General features: G+C 40.4%; 1 protein-coding gene across 16 annotated transcripts in view; it reads left to right on the forward strand.

The window, feature by feature from the left end:
* Positions 1–611: 611 nt before the first annotated feature.
* ebf3a (EBF transcription factor 3a) overlaps positions 612–16611 on the forward strand; it is a 94617-nt gene continuing 78617 nt past the window's right edge. For 4 of the 16 annotated variants that reach the window (XM_055176653.2, XM_055176667.2, XM_055176655.2 and 1 more), the window contains exons 1-6: positions 613–2853; positions 3105–3261; positions 3636–3699; positions 4022–4077; positions 6644–6717; positions 8235–8303. In XM_055176653.2, coding sequence (XP_055032628.1) covers positions 2720–2853; positions 3105–3261; positions 3636–3699; positions 4022–4077; positions 6644–6717; positions 8235–8303 — 554 coding nt within the window. In that variant the 5' untranslated portion in view covers positions 613–2719. Of the gene's footprint in view, positions 2854–3104; positions 3262–3635; positions 3700–4021; positions 4078–6643; positions 6718–8234; positions 8304–16611 lie in introns of all 16 variants that reach the window. The other 12 variants (XM_055176657.2, XM_055176659.2, XM_055176658.2 and 9 more) reach the window with 6 other exon arrangements.

A 16611-nucleotide genomic window follows, 5' to 3' on the forward strand; every position in this document is an offset into this window, starting at 1 on the left:
ACAGATTTCTGTGCCGCACTTTATTTTCAAACGCTGCTTTGTGGATGTCGAGGAGTTAAAGTGAAAGTTGGTGAATTAAAGAGCGCATTTTGCACGCTTTGGCTCCGGGGTCCAGATGAGCCTCAGAAATGAGCCGAGATGGATTCAGGCGAGCAGCTGATTCTGCCGTCTCCGGCCAGATGGCTTCTGAACACAGATTTGCATTCATTTTCGCCTAATATCTTCCAAAATAGAGGGGCAGCTGCATTTGTTGTCAAATAAGGTTTAAAACTCCTTTTTAGGACGGGATCGTTACCTACGCGATGGGATTGTTGAACTTCTCCGGTCAACAGTATCAGATTTAAAGGGATTTCCCTTAAAACCCTAATTTGGTAATCAGATTGAAATCGCTTTGGTGTGTAATTTGTATTAGAGAAACTGTAGGTTAGGCCTTCAGTTAGCAAACCTGAAATATTTATTATGTTATAAGTTAGATGGATAGAGTACCTCACTAATGGTTAAGGAAATATGATAACCATCAAACAAAAAGATATCAAATTACATTTTGACAATATACATAAAAGGTTACTAGATGTATTTATTATCAGACATATCATTTTAATTAAAATTCAATTTTTATAACAATAATTATAAACGCGTATACACATACACAGCACGTTTGTGAACATAATAAATAAACATAATAATTATCATTTGCGATTACTGAACAGTAAGATTTACATTAAAGTTTACATTTGGCATTAAGTGTATGCATAGATCAAAATCATTCCGAATTAAAGGAAAAAGCATATCAATCTTAAATTATCGTAAAATATAATTTTATTACTTACGTATTTAATTAGACGACGATGCAATGTGATGGATTTTGAGTCGAGGCAAGAGCAACAGCTTAGATAATTCACTTATCTTTGGCAATAGTCATTAACCCCCAACACTAGCAGAATAGATTGCTCTGTAAAACACATCTCTCTTCTCCTTTCTCCGTCCATCCATCCCTCCCTCCAGCGCACAGGGTCCCCAGATAACCAACATCGGACTTCCATTTTCGCCCATTAATTCAAATATTAACATGCATGCACATCCTGCCAATAACACAAACACCAGCACCTTGGAAAATAAAAAGAAAATACGAGCCGTTTTGTCGTGATAACTTATAACATTTTTATTGCAAAAGACATCCTACTTGCAGCGCATGGAAGGAGAGGGTGGACGCAATGCTTCCCCCGAGTCCTTTCACACTTTCGGATGTAATTCTGCAATCATTTACAAAATTAACGCGTTTCCCGAGCTCGTACGCAAGAAGACTGGGAGTTTCGGATCTCTCCACGCACGAAAACTGTCTTTTATAATCTAGAAGTTCATGTTCCTATAATTTAAGACAGGCACTACGCCATTATGCAGATGAGAAGGGTGTTTAGTATAAGGAGCATCTACTCTTAAAATGCCAGTACTCCTTACTCCTCTTCGGGAGTGAGTTGCAGCCACTTTATCACATGATAAAACCGTGCAAAGTGATCAATAGGTTATCCATTGCATACTTCGAAATTTTGCTTTCCCTGCAACGCGTTGGCATTTAGGCATCCAGGGTATTTAGCCCTGTTATTTGCATGGTATTGTGACTACAGCATGACACGAATGGTCCAGTAAGATTTTTATTATGAATAGCAAAAACAGTTGCGACTGCCCCTCCTCTGGGCCGAGCGGATGGGTGGTCAGTTCTTTCCACCTTATCTCTCTCTCTCTTTTCCCCGTTTGCACTCTATAAACTTGCATCAAGATTAATCTGAACAGCCCACATGCAGTAGGTGCATCACTGACAGCTTAAAAAAAATTATATATATAGGCCAGTTTCCATGCGGTGCCCTGTATTTCTAGGACTTTCGTTATCGTTAATGTTTGTTCCTTTCTAATAACTTGACATGCTGTTCATGTAAAGGGACAGCGAAATCACAGCGAAAAGCAGCAGCAGTGACTCTACTCGCGTACGTACTCACGGTCCAAGCTTAAAGCCCAACGACAGGAAGCGTCAAACCTCTCCATATTTGGTCAAAGGCACGCCCACTTGCGCGTCATCCTCTGACAGCGTGGATCCCGTGGGTCTGGAGTTTTTGGCTCCCGGGAAAGGTTCCAGTCCTGGGGGATAGAGGGTTGAGTTTTGTATGCTTCCATCCATTCTGCAAAGACGCGCTAAAGGCCCCTCATCATCCTCTCCCGTGTCCGGGAACACCTCCACGGTGATCATTTACGCGTTTATTTGTCTTTTGGAGCCAGAAGTGGTGGATTCAGCAGTGTCCCGAAGCCTTTTTTGATGCCGTTGTAATAGGATGACAGCAAGCTAAGCGCATCACCTACAATACAAAGTTAGAAGAAATGTCTAACTGAATTAAAACAAGAAAGAGCAACAATATCCCTGATTTTCGAGCGACTTCTTTTGCTTCTTTCACGGGAGGATCTCCATCCGTCCATCCAAACAAGCTGTTGGAAAGGCTTGAGAATCTTTACGCACCGAATCGTTCATGTGGTGCCAACGCAGGACGGACTGAAGAAGGAACCAGGACTGAGAATCGCGGGTGCTTTTTTCCCTCCTTCTTCTCTTTTCAACAAATCACAAACAAACTCTTATTGATATCCGAAGGGTCTCTTGGAGGAGCGACGCGCCCCTGCTCACAATCTCATTTCATCTCCTTGGCTGGAAGTGGGTTGCACGCGAACTGTTTTAATGTTTGGGATTCAGGAAAATATACCAAGAGGGGGGACCACTATGAAAGAGGAACCGCTGGGCAGTGGCATGAATTCGGTCCGATCGTGGATGCACACGGCTGGGGTGGTGGATGCGAACACGGCCGCCCAGAGGTACGTTTGCCAAATCATCCGATTTTTAATGCATTTCTCAGATCGACCCCTAAATCCCCAATATGCCATGTATCAATTACACTCTCCCCATGCACCTCTTCGCCGCTTTCCCCTGTTCATTACATCATATTACAGTTTAAGTGACAAATCAAGAATTCTCCCATCTCCACTGTTTTCATTCTATCTGCATCTATATCTCAAGTGTATGCCTCTTGTTTTAACCCACACTGGTGTCTTGTTTTTGCCCGCAGTGGAGTTGGTCTGGCACGGGCGCACTATGAGAAACAGCCGCCATCCAACCTCAGAAAATCCAATTTTTTCCACTTCGTCCTGGCGCTTTATGACAGACAGGGACAACCAGTGGAGATCGAAAGGACAGCTTTTGTGGACTTTGTGGAAAAGGAGAAAGTAAGCGCCACTCCGGAATACTGCTTTGAATTTTCACCATAAAACTTCCAGAGCTAGTTCTTGGGAAAACACGTGCGCCTTAAAAGAGGTTTTAACGAGGATATCACAGAAAAAAATGCACACACACAGTTTCGCTATATAGTGATGGGAAACATTACTGACAAGACTTCTCACATTATTATACAAAAATACCAAATTTGAGAGTTGCCGGATAAAACATACACATTTATACATTTCCGTTTGAGGGAAGAAAACATGCATAACAACAAAAATGCATGCATTTTCCAAACGTATAAATTACAAAAACTGACAAAAATGAAATTCTCAGCACCACAATAATGCCAATCTGACCCCAAACAAATGCTTATTTTCAGGAACCTAACAGTGAAAAAACTAACAATGGGATACATTACAAACTCCAACTATTGTACAGCAACGGTAAGTGTAAATTTCTCTATACAGCATGGATAGATTTACAAGTGTTTTATTCAGCGTATAACAAACAAATTCAATGGAGACGCATTGAGTTACATTTGCTCAATGTAGTTTGTGCAGTTTAACAATTGCAATTCTTGTAAATGGCAAACATTTAATGTTAAACTTTTGTTTGTAAATTTCACTGATAGTTTCTACATTTTTATTTTTGTTGCATAAGTAACTTTGTGTAGTTTTTACAGAGTCGTAGATCATATTAGTTTTAAGCAAGTATTTTCACAAAAAAAAATCACACATTGAAAAACCAAAAAATAATTTCCCACAGGCGTCAGAACAGAACAGGATCTTTATGTTCGGTTAATCGATTCCATGACAAAACAGGTAAGAACTTGAATTTCATTTCTCGTATGTGTGTGTGTGTTTAGTTATTTATAATCTGTGTTGTCATTGTAAGCTTCTTTTACACGTGCTTTTGGTTAGATGTTTTTATGAGTAAATACCGAATAATGAAATACATGCGTCCTTAAAATGTATTCTGCAGAGCTTAACATTTTTTATTGTTATTGCTGCCGTAACTAATTATATTTAGTTGTAATGTGTGTACTATGGACATTGAGAAGTAAAGCGTTGCCGTGCCTCTATTTTCGGCTGCACTGATTAATGGGAGAAGGTTATTTAGCTGATTTAATTTAATGTGAATTACATTACCGCGATGTTCTCTTATAATCTACAGACTTTGCGCGTGTAGCTGCTTGATAATTTATTGCAAATTAATGCAATAGTGGAGGGCACAACATATATGACACACGCGTTTTAGACAAATTACACATATCATTTTCTGGTGTAATACATGTTTCTAATAAGTAAATGTCTAATAAATGTCTAATAAGACATTTTAGGGGATAATGGTAAAATGAGGAGTTAAGGTTTCTGTATAATAATATAAAAGTCCACGTGCATGGACGCCTGTTTTTTTATTATTATTTGCTTACATTTGTTTCTTTTGGGCTATATTAATATCTTATTCTAAAATATGATGTCAAAATATTGCGCTTTATTTCAAGTTCAATTTGGCTGTTAGAATCAAAATGTTTTATTGAGACAATATACAGCTCATGGTCATGCGGGTACATTTGGCACATTTAAAATTGCATTTGATTTAAACATATTTTTGTAGTGCACACTGAATATGTTTACATTTATATTTTATATGGATTCATTAAAAATATAAAAAATATATTTTTTATTTGACGATTTAATAATTATTAATTAGCCTATATTTAGCGTGTCACATAATTCGCGCTGTCACACATGAATACTGTCACTTTTGTTGCGCCTGTAATCCGATCTGGTTAAAGACATAAAAAATAAAGCTTCAGGCGTAAGAGATACACTTCAGTTCATATTGTATTCGGATGTTCTCTAAAATCACTTTGTTCGTTTTCTTTGTCCATTTAACCATCTCACAGTGAAGAACAGGGCGGTGTTTAGTTTAATTTTCAGGCTCTCTTTATCTGTAGTTTATCTGTCTTTTGGCATCACAGGAAAATATGGTTTTATCTGAGCCGCCTCTGAATGGGGCTGAACATGATCAAACAGTCAATGGCGCTGAACAGCCACTTTATGGATTTCCGTATATTTTCTGTGTGAGGCAGGAAAATAAATCAGGGCAATATAGATAGCAAAGTCACATCAAATAACGTCTAAGACAGACCGCCGGCGCCTTGATCAATTTTAGCCAGTGCGCATTTTATTTTCTTGCAATTATTTGATTTGTGTTTAAGTGTTTAAAATCATGTACATATGCTGCATGTGCAGTGATACTAATATGATTCATTATAGAATTACAAAAGAATGCTTGATTTAACATGGGAGGCATATTAAAACTGAACAGTGACTTTATTGCCAGTATACTTTTTAAATAATTGGTCATATATTGTGGATATGTAGCCTGCACCAAGTGTTTATTTACTTACATTTCGCATGCATTTTCAGTTTTATGTCTATACAACAGTGCATGTATATTCAGGGATGAATAACATTTTTTATATATAATAAAAGGATTTATGTTTGTAATCATGTACTGTGCAAGTGCGCACTCCAACGCGTCCTTCTGTGGGGTCCGTGGGGTGCGTTGGAGTGCGCTCTTGCACAGTACATCATAACGGGAGAAAGGGGAAACAGGGAGGGAGGGAGAGAGTGAAAGGAAGAGAGAGAGAAAGAGAGAGAGAGACAGAACGCGCAAAAAGCACCAAGGCCCGTGTGCACCTACAGCTCCAAACGCCATCTGTTAAAGCCAATGCTCAAAAATTACTCAACCGTACCCCCCGACATCGCTTTTTATCTAAAGAAAAATCATTGTTAGCGGCTCAAAATAAACAACAGATTGCCCATTAGCACTTTACCCCTAAATATCTGCAGATTATAACCGCGTTGATGTGTACGGTTATGGGTATTATTTACCGCGACCATCTGCGTCGGAGAAGCGAGATCTATGTGATTTCTATTATCATTGCACAAATAAACACCGCAAAGATCTAAACAGAAGCATATGCGACTCTTCATTTCTAAAGTGATATGCATGTGCTATAATTTGTCATCGCAATGACCGGCCAAGTGTTGATATTCCGATATTCATTTCAAACATCACATTTATTTAAGCAAATTAATAACTCAAAGGTTATCTCTATTTAGTATGTGGGCATGTTTATTTATTTACTGATAAAACACTGTTTTTCAGTGTATGTGGGGTAAAATAATTTTTTGTGTGTTTTATATTTTCTAATTCACCAGCCTTAACTGTGTCATAAAACCAAAATGTTTAGGTTTATTTTAAGAGCGCATTTTTTCATCTTCAACGAGAAATACACTTTGATATTTAATATGTTGATAATGTTATCTTTTAATTCACCTGTTAAAATATCTTCACTCTCACTTTGATTTCAAGGCAATTATTTATGAAGGGCAAGACAAAAACCCAGAAATGTGCCGAGTTCTTCTCACTCACGAAATCATGTGCAGGTAAGAAAAACAAGTTTTCAGATAATTATAAATTTGACTGTGATCTTTTATTTTATCAGCTAGATATCTTGTCATGTTTTCATAAATGCATTATGCACATGATGTAGGCCCATCCAGAGCCCCAGAGCGCCAACCTTACAGAAAATCAATGCATCTCTGAATAGATCTGGCCTGGATATACGCTGAAAAGAATTCAAATGTTCAGAATTGTCAGACGGCTTATGCGTAATGATTTACTGCTTGCTTTTCCGACTGTGTTGTAAGTGTAAGAAGTTCCACTTCAAATGCGCAAATGAGAACGCCACGATTGACATCGGGCTTTTGAATGATTTGACTGGACGTAGTGCACTACGGAACGAATTGAAAAACACGCGCACACACATAGGCGGATGAAACTGAGACGTGTGCGCGCAGGCCTTTTTGGAAACTAGATGTTCAACCTCAGCAATTTAACCGCGCGTACTTTATCTATTTTGATTTTACGCACATGCCACAGAGTATATTTTTGGATAATCGTATAGTCGTTATGCTGGGGTTATTTTTAAAAGTCAAAATGTACTACTACACTATATTTAATAACTTTTTTAGGAAATAATCAGTCGCGCAAAGACATAAGCAATCCATTTTCCACAGAATGGGCAAAGAACCAGTAACATGCGTAAAGGTCACGTCACTCTTACCGCACCCTACACCATTAATAAAATCAGAGCTATGAGCTCAAGGTAATAACGCTTCAAACTTTGGGAGTTTATGGAGCATCATTTAACGATGAAGAAAGTTACTCGCATCTCACTCTGTTGCTTGCGTCAAAGCAGCACAGATGCGTCTCCCAGTCTTAAGCGGAGGTCCACAGGCATACCTTAATCACTTTAGCTGTCAGCTTTAAGGAGCTTTACGTGTTTTCCATACCATATGGTGTAAATTTAGCTCACTTAGACATGTAACCATTATACAAGTGGGTTTCTTTAAATTCAAGAGGCATGACTTTTTTTCTTTTGCTCTATAATTTTAACATTAATTAAAGAAACCATAATGGAAGCATCTTCAGGGCCTCAAAATGGAGGCATTGGCACATCGTAGAAGACTGATGGAGGCTTTTTGAGCTGGTAATTAATAATTGCCCCACAGAAATCCTGGTTGAAGGTGGCATCTTGCATCCTCTCCAGACACAACAGCTTGACAATTAGAGGTAAACAAAAGCTGGGGCTGAGAGAGAGAGAGCTTTCCCCCCCTCCCAGCCTCCTGGCACCCCCTCTCCTCCTCTCAGCACTAAGACAAACACCAAAAACATGCTGTTTTCCCTCCTTCAGCCACAGCGTCAGGCTCTGTGTTTACCCCACCACCCGCATCAGCCACTAACTCCGCCGGGCGTAGCCAGAAACTCCGCCAACACCTCGGTGGTTAACTAGAAAAAAGGGCGAGAAGGTGTCAGATGAATAAAACTGAAGTGGAAGACGAAAGACACATGCAAGCTGCTTGCTGATTCCCTCATATCTTTTCTCTCCCGTCTGTTGCAGTCGGTGTTGTGACAAAAAGAGCTGTGGAAACCGAAACGAAACCCCCTCAGACCCCGTCATCATCGACAGGTAAGAGTCCATCTCCTTCCTGCCTCGTTCTGTGTGCAGCCCAGAGTCTGGCCCATCACCAGCTGCGCTTTGCCCAGGTTGCTGTGTTGTTGTGCGTCTTGGCGCACAGGTGGGTTGACATGGAAACCCGAGGGTGTCTTTAGGGAATACGTAATTGCTGGTGAGTTGTCAGGGAAGCGGCTTCCTCAAGACTTCCCCTCTCAGCGATGAGTTTGCCACATCTAGAGAGTGTTTGCCTTTAAATTCACAACTCTTTCATCCCTATTTGTTAACAAGAGCCCTATCTCTGTTATCTACCCTGTAAACAGTGCAATGCGTGTTCTGTCTACCAGCGTATGCATGTTGGAGGTAAAAAGGCATCTTTACATTTCTGCTGGTGTGAAATGAGTAATGTTTCTGGGCTGGCTGTTGGCGGTTGCATGTTGATCACATTAGGGAAAGCGTGTTCAAACACACCGGCTCCCGTGGAGTGCGTAATTGACGTCCTTTCTTGTTCCCCCTACTGCTTATGTTTCTCTTTGTGGGTCTGGCTCAAGGTTACTTTTACTTCACAAGACTCATTATTCCTGCGGTGGCAGAACGTTTGTGGATTAAGGGAGGCCAGGTCTCGGACCCGAGGCTGAGACTGTAAATGCGACAACGAACGCTGGCTGCTTGAGTTCGGGCCTCTCCGGAGAGTACTGAGCTAGAACGAGCCCAACTTGCAGCCAGTTGCCATAAAGAGCTACGAGTCTATTTCTCTTTCCTGCTCGTGTTTGTGAACTTCCCTGTCCACCGAGTGAGAAATTAGATCGGAGGCGAGATGACGGCTAAAGCCGGGAACGAAATATGTGCCACCGGTGGATAGCAATGCTAATGTTTGACTTGCTGAAATAGCTGTTTGCTTAGCGGAGAATGCTTGGTATCTGACACAGGGAACATCTTTCTTATTAGTAATCAAATAGCGGTGACCAGTTGTTGCTGTCACTCACGGTGCATGCTTGTGATGTATTGGAAAAGGACTGTGTTTTGAGGTCTGAGTATTTCTCGCCGTTGTCTGTCATGCAATTTTGGAAACCCTGATGCATACCAAAAGTGAATCAAATTATGAGGAAATCACTTTAGATTTATGTTGCAGCTATTTATCAGTTTCTTCTCTGTACTAAATCGTTACTACATAGGCAGCTGCCTACCAAGGGTGCATGTTATTTTAAATTGACCTGAATTGTATGCAAAACATGTAGCATTCCTCAACTGCATCATACAAATAGAGATCATCAATGAGTTGTGCATTTCTTTCACTTTACTCGTGTCATCCCTCAGCCCATGAAAGCCTATAAATATGCTGCCTAGGCAGCTCACTTTGTTTGGAACGCTGCCTGCGTTTAACCTTTTTTAGAGGGGTGTGAATTCCTTACATCTTTTGTAAACACGCTTTCAGAGAGCGTGAATCAATAGCATTCACCCTGGTTATCTTTGCATTAAATGATTAGCTTGTTTAAACAGACTTACTGAAGAGTTGTGACAGTGCGCGAACGGTAATTAGTTACAGGGCTGCCGTTCACGGTCTCAGTGTAACTCAACCGCAACAGAGAGAAAAGAGAGCGAGGGAAAAAAAGAGCAGGACATGGCGGAGGATTTGTTTTGGTTTTCTGAATAGAAGATAAAACAGCCATCACTTCCTCTTAGCATATCCTGAAATGAATCTCAGGCAGTCAGAGTCGATTCTCTCTCCGAGTGGAGTCTTTAAGTATGTATTTGCCTTCACTTTACTTGAACAGGGTTTCGCTGATATTTAACGCATTGGCTCTTCCCATAAATTGCTCGGCTTTGTATCGTGGCTAAATAGAGGTGGATGGATCGGATGTCTTGGCGCTTTGTGCTTCAGTCTGGTGAACAATATGTGTAACAGTAGTAAAAGAGGAAAAGGAGAACGTCTCTGATTCTCCGAAGAAGGCCGGAGTATAAAGGAGGGATATTGTGGTGGGTTGAAACGGTGAATAAAAAAGCTAACATGTGATTGTGAGGCTTCTGAAAGGCTCGAGAGGATAGTTTTCATACGTTCTGTCGGATCACAAAAGCAGATGTGCTTCATTAGCCTATTGCATTGTCTGCATATCACAACCACGAACTGACGATTGTATCCGCCGCTTAGAGAACAAGGCGGTTGGGGAGCTCGAAACGCAGGGAAACATGAAACTCGGATGAATGAAGTGTTAGTGCAGGTGGGGTGTATGATATCAAGCTAATTTGTAATCACAAAACCAATCCTGTGAAGAAATGTCTTGTCCTGGTTTTGTTGAAAGCGGAATGTTACACTCCATGAGGGAGTTTTAGGGAATGCCAACATTATTGGAAATGTTCAGTCAAGCATTTTTGATGTAGATCAGAAGTGAATAGATTTAGATATATAGATAAAATATTCTGCTAAACATGACCAAAAGATCTGGTGATCCATTATCAATAACGTTTTTAGCCACATTCCCAGATGGCACATGGGGCAGGCATACTGCTCGTTGGCACGGGCTTGGACAATAACTGGCACCGGCTCGCTTCTGGCATTTTCAATGGAGTTTAGGAGACTTATCATTCCAAATGTGTCCTATTTTCCTGTAGTCAAGCCAGACATCTGTTTATACTATTTCTCTTGGACTTTGGTGCAGCTTTAGGTTCTTCAAGAGGAAAAAAGTTGGTTGTATTTCACAGCTGTTACAAAATTTCAACCTCGATGGGTCTGTAAATATTTCACAAGCCAACCCCGCTTCTCCATAGATTATTCAGTGTTTTTTTAAAGATAGATTGAGTCTTAGAGATACACTGTTATATCCCATAACATCATCTGCTTTTGTGAACGACGTCAAGAGGTGGGCGTCAGATCAGTTACCTCCCCCGAATCACCCGGCAATACTAATAATACCTCTCTGACTCAAACGATCAGGGCTTTCCTCGCCAACCGATCTCCCTTTCACTTCCTGTCACAAAGGTCACAAAGGTCTGACCTCTGTCAGACAACCCCCCACCATACTAAATAATTCATGAGATTGACTTTTTTTGTCAGCGTACACTGTTTTGTTGCAAGACTGTTTATACGGCTCATTTTGCCAAGGCTTTTGCACCTGTTCGGACGGCTTGGCATTTAGGCACGGTGCTGATTTAGCTAAACATTCATTAATTAATCTTTTTTTTTTAAATATAGAAGAACCTTTTCGAAAGGGATTATGGTTCGTTGTTAGCTAAAGTAAAATTCTCCTGTTGCAGGTTTTTAATCTTTAAAAACAAACACCGGTCGTCCTCTCCGTTATTTCAAATTTTTTTGGCCTTTTGTTTGTATCTTCTCCGACCAGGCTACTTAAAAAGATCTCCTCCCTCTCATCCCAACGCAGGCCCGCTCTCCGGGCTGAGCAAATGCCAGCGTTTAGAAGGTCAGAGCTTTTGTTGGAAAAGCGCTATGTAAATTAGCACCAGCGAAAGGGACATTAAACAAAATTCAATTCATTGTCTCCCTTAATGTCATTTACATTTTTGGCTCGGGCCCGTCCTGTCGAGGAGAATTTTGGAGATGATTTTAATTACATATCAGCGCTGGAACAGAGGCTTGTCTGGAGCGATACACATTTGGATCACCTGTAAAGAGAGGTTTATTTACCAATGCGCTTGAATGGCAGGTTTTCGCAGGCGTCATTAAGCCTGTGTTAAGTGTTAATTCCTCCGCTTTTTCCAAGGAAAACCAGTTCCACATTTTAAGTCTGCAGTGTGTAAGCGAAGTGAATTCAGTTTGCATTACAATAATGCCTGTTAAAGGGGGCATATCATGAAAATCTGACTATAATTTGGTCCCCAGTGCTTTTATCAACATAGAAAATGTGAAAAAAATCAACCTAGTAACTTAGTATTGGTAAACCATTCTCTGCAAGCATGTAAAAAATTAGGTCATTGAAATCTGGCTCCCCTTGTGATGTCAGAAGGGGATTATATCGCCTCTTAATTTACACTATCCAACCACGGCACTTTCAGTTAGTGCAGAGATCAGCTCATTTGCATTTAAAAGGACACACCCAAAAACAGCACATTTTTGCTCACACCTACAAAGTGGTCATTTAACATGTTATAATAAATTATCTATATGATACTTTGAGATAGAACTTTACATATGTACTCTAGAGACACCAAAGATTTATTTTACATCTTTAAAAAGTCTTGTGAAATGTCCCTTTTAACTTAGACCATCTAAATTTCATCTATAAGTTTACATTTAAGCAAAATTGCCTCCCACGATTACAGCATGCATGTGTATCTGAATCAAGCCTGAGAGAGAGAGATAGAGAGAGAGAAAGAGAGAGAGGTACGGTCGAGGGCGGTTGAACTACTGTTCTTGCCTCCAGCCACAAGAGTAATATTTTTATTTATTTATACCCTACCTTGTCCAGGTGACATTCAACGGACTTTGTGAGTGTATGAATGTTTTATTTGAAAAGTCCTTGTATCTATAGCGCAAGTGTTTAACAGTCTTGTAGGTGCAGTAGGAGGTGTGTATGTACAGTACGTATACGTGTGTTTATGTTCGGGCACACACAGCGGTGCTCCATTAGAGCTGATTAATGAGGCTGTGGACAGCAGATATATCTCACTGGCCAGGTAACAGCCACACTGCTGCAGGTACACAGGTGTGCAACGCAACTTCTTATTTATGAGACCGTCAGCAACCGCTTTGCCAACATGAGAGAGAAAGAGTCAGGCGTAGATGAGAATGAAATGTTACTCCTTCAATGAGTTGGCTCATATCTGTGTCAATACTGTCACACAAGTTTGTCCTAATACTGGGAATGTTTGCAGGTGTGTTGGTGTTTTGGTTTGGCACAGGAGTGTTTGTGTTTGGGGCAAATCAGTGTGTGGTGTAAGGTGTAAGGTTTTGTGCAAGATGTTCATTCACCAGGGTGACCATACGTACCATTCTTCCCGGACGCATCCTGGCCAGGATTTCGGTGCGTCTTCCGGAAGTCGTATTTGTTGACCGCTTACGCCATTCAGTTAAAAACATAAGACATACAATCATAGTTACATTCTTACCTTAAAATGTAATGACGTATGCAGTCGACAAATACGACTTCCGGAACACGAACCCGAAATCCTGGCCCGGACGCGTTTGGGAAACCCAAAATTGCAAATATAATGTTTTCAAGTTGTAAACACTCTTTCCATCTGCCATTGGTCATACAAAAAAGATAACCCCGCCCACAAAGTCATTGCATTGGTTGGGTCAAGTCTAGCAGTTTTATTGGTGCTGCTATTGTCGAATAAATTACCCAATTCACTTCTGATTTTCTTTTAGTAGCTGGACAGTTTAAGAGGTATATGCCTAATCCATGTTGCATTAAAGGGACATTTTACTTTTTTTAAGTTAAACATTTGATTTTTACCGTTTTGAATACATTCAGCTGATCTTCGGGTCTGGCGCTAGCACTTTTAGCATAGCTTAGCATAATCCATTGAATCTAATTAGACCATTAGCATTGCGCAAAAAAATAACCAAAGAGTTTCGATATTTTTAAACTTAACTCTTCTGTAGTAACATCGTGTACTAAGACCGACGAAAAATTAAAAGTTGTGATTTTCTCTGGCGTAATAATCAAGAACTTTGCTGCTGTAACATGGCTGCAGCAGGCGTAGTGATATTACGCACTGCCCGAAAATAGTCCCCTGCCATTGAAAGTTACTAAGGGGTCTATTTCCGACTGCTGAAATTATCATTGTGCCTCCTGCAGCCATGTTACAGCTGCAAAGTCCTTGATTATTACGCCAGAATGAGAGTATAGTTCCTAACCATATCTGCCTAGAAAATCACAACTTTTAATTTTTTGTCGATCTTATTACACAGTGTAACTACAGAAGAGTCAAGTTTTAAATAGGAAAAATATCAAAACTCTTTGGTTATTCTTTAGCGCAATGCTAATGGTCTAATCAGATTCAATGAATTGTGCTAAGCTATGCTAAAACTGGAGATCAGCTGAATGGATTCCAAAATGGTAAATATCAAATGTTTAACTCTAGGGCAGCTAAAAAATGAACATTTTTTTTTTAAAGTGGAATGTCCCTTTAAAATGTGACTCTATATGTGAAATCCAGGTTGAAGTCTGATAATCTAATAATGAGCATCAAAGTTTGATTTCAATCTTTGACATGACCGTACACAGTCAATATTAAAGATATCAAGGTTATATTTTCACAAAGTGTATGAAGGATGATTTTATGTTGAAAACTGTATATCACAAAAATGACTTAAGCTGTGTTTTCACAGACTGGGTCACATCCAAAGATATCAAAAATGATGTTTTCATAAAAAGTGTTTGGATGCATGCAAATGATTTGTCATTAGCATACTTAAGTTCTCCTTATGCCGGCTTGTTTGAAATCCAAAGCAAAAAATCTTTTGTAATTATTTGTTAATTGCTCTTTTGTCTCTTCGACATAATGATATACAAAAATGCCTTCGCGTGCAGTGCGGATGACACAGTCACCTTGAAACTCTTCAGAACAGACAGCGCTTCAAAACCCCACCGTTATGAACCGGTGGCTTTCGTCTCACTAGAGGGATCAAGAGAGAGAGAGAGAGCGAGTGACAACAGCTGGCTCTTTCTAACTGTGAATAACTGACAGTTGTCTGTAAGAGGTTTTAATGAAGATTGCCACCTTTTATGCGAGGAACTGAAGGGATGCCAGATCTACAGGAGGAGAGAGTCGGGGAGCTTAACCTGCCCTTGGCAGCTAGCGCTCGACTCGCTCTCACATAGAAAATGAGAAACAGCCACGGCGGTCAAAAAGCCAAACCTTAGAGCCGCCACACATTGCTCACACATAGAAATGGGTCAAGGCCTAGCAGATGTCCGACACCATGCAACATCCAGAGGAAAGTTTTCTAGACGACGTCCTCCGAGTGAAGTGTCGAGACATCTGGTGATTTGCTCCTTGTATACTTAAAAATAAGGTTTTACAGCTTGATGTCACGTTCTCTGGTTCCTTAAAAAACATGTTCTGATGCTTTTACATTTGCGTTACAACTACATTTATGCATTCAGGAGATGCTTTTATCCAAAGCGACTATACTTTACCTTGGATTGAACCCATGACCTTTTGGGACTGCTAACACAATGCTGTACCACTGAGCTACAGGAACGACATGTTGATAATAATGATGATATAATTTTTTTATTGCATGCATAAATTGTCATAAATATGCATTAGCATGCCTAAAAGGTCATAGGTTCGATCCCCAGAAAACACGCATACTAATGAAACAATGTAAGTCACTTTGTATGAAATTGTCTGCCAATCCTTGTTCTTATTTAGTAACTTTTTGAAATATCCCAAAATCTTGTTTTGGGACCAGATTAGATTTGGACAAGACTTGATTTGGCCACTGCTTGCGTGTGTGTTTTCCTTCTTTGTGATGTGTGGGTCTGTGTGTGAGGATGGGGGGGTTAGCATGTGCCCCCTTCGCTGTGTTGTAAGACATGTTGCATGGTCCCTAAAGCCGGAAGAGGTCGGCTCCAAACAGTCTATGGTGAGAGACGATATCCACACGCTCACTTGGGGGTGAGAACGAGTGCATTAGGACACGTGCAAAAGTAAGAGAGAAAGCGCAAGACGATAGTTCTGCTTAAACAGCTAGTTTCATTGTGCGCGCGTCTGGTGGAGATATACAGGGTCTAAACGAGGCTCTCCGAAGGGGACATATGTGCTTTAAAAAATCCCCGTTTATTTGATTGAGAGCACAAAGCATCGACACTCCTCTTTTGTTGAGCTATATGAAAACCCCCGCTGAGCTTGTCAACACACGAGCACATGCATATGCACGCATGAATTCACACGCAACAAATATTCGCATGTATAAAGCGCAATTATCGACCGACAAGTAAAAATGTGATCCAGACGCACACATTAAAACTCACCCGGGGCAGTCGGAGAGGGTGTGCTGTCACACAATAGCCAGGCGCGGGTGCACGTTCCTTTTTGAATAACAACCGGGAAAATTGAATCAGTTGTGGTTTAGTAAGGACTGCCTGGAATGCATGTCCTGCGTGCATGACGCTTTCCTCTGTGAATGCGGCCGATTTCCACACCAAAACCTGTTTTGCTCAAACTTTATGCCGTGAAACGATTCAAAACAGATCTGCTTGGAAAGAGGATAAAAAGATTTAAATTTTAAAATCGCTTTAAATTGAGCATTTGTTTTTATTTGATCTTCTTGAATGTTTTAAATTCAATTGAAGTGTTTGGTTTTCTTTTCCCCTTTTGTCTATTTTACATCCTCGTGTTTATGAGCGCCCCATTC

Source organism: Misgurnus anguillicaudatus, chromosome 4, assembly GCF_027580225.2.
Source record: "Misgurnus anguillicaudatus chromosome 4, ASM2758022v2, whole genome shotgun sequence".
Taxonomy (NCBI): Eukaryota; Metazoa; Chordata; class Actinopteri; order Cypriniformes; family Cobitidae; genus Misgurnus; species Misgurnus anguillicaudatus.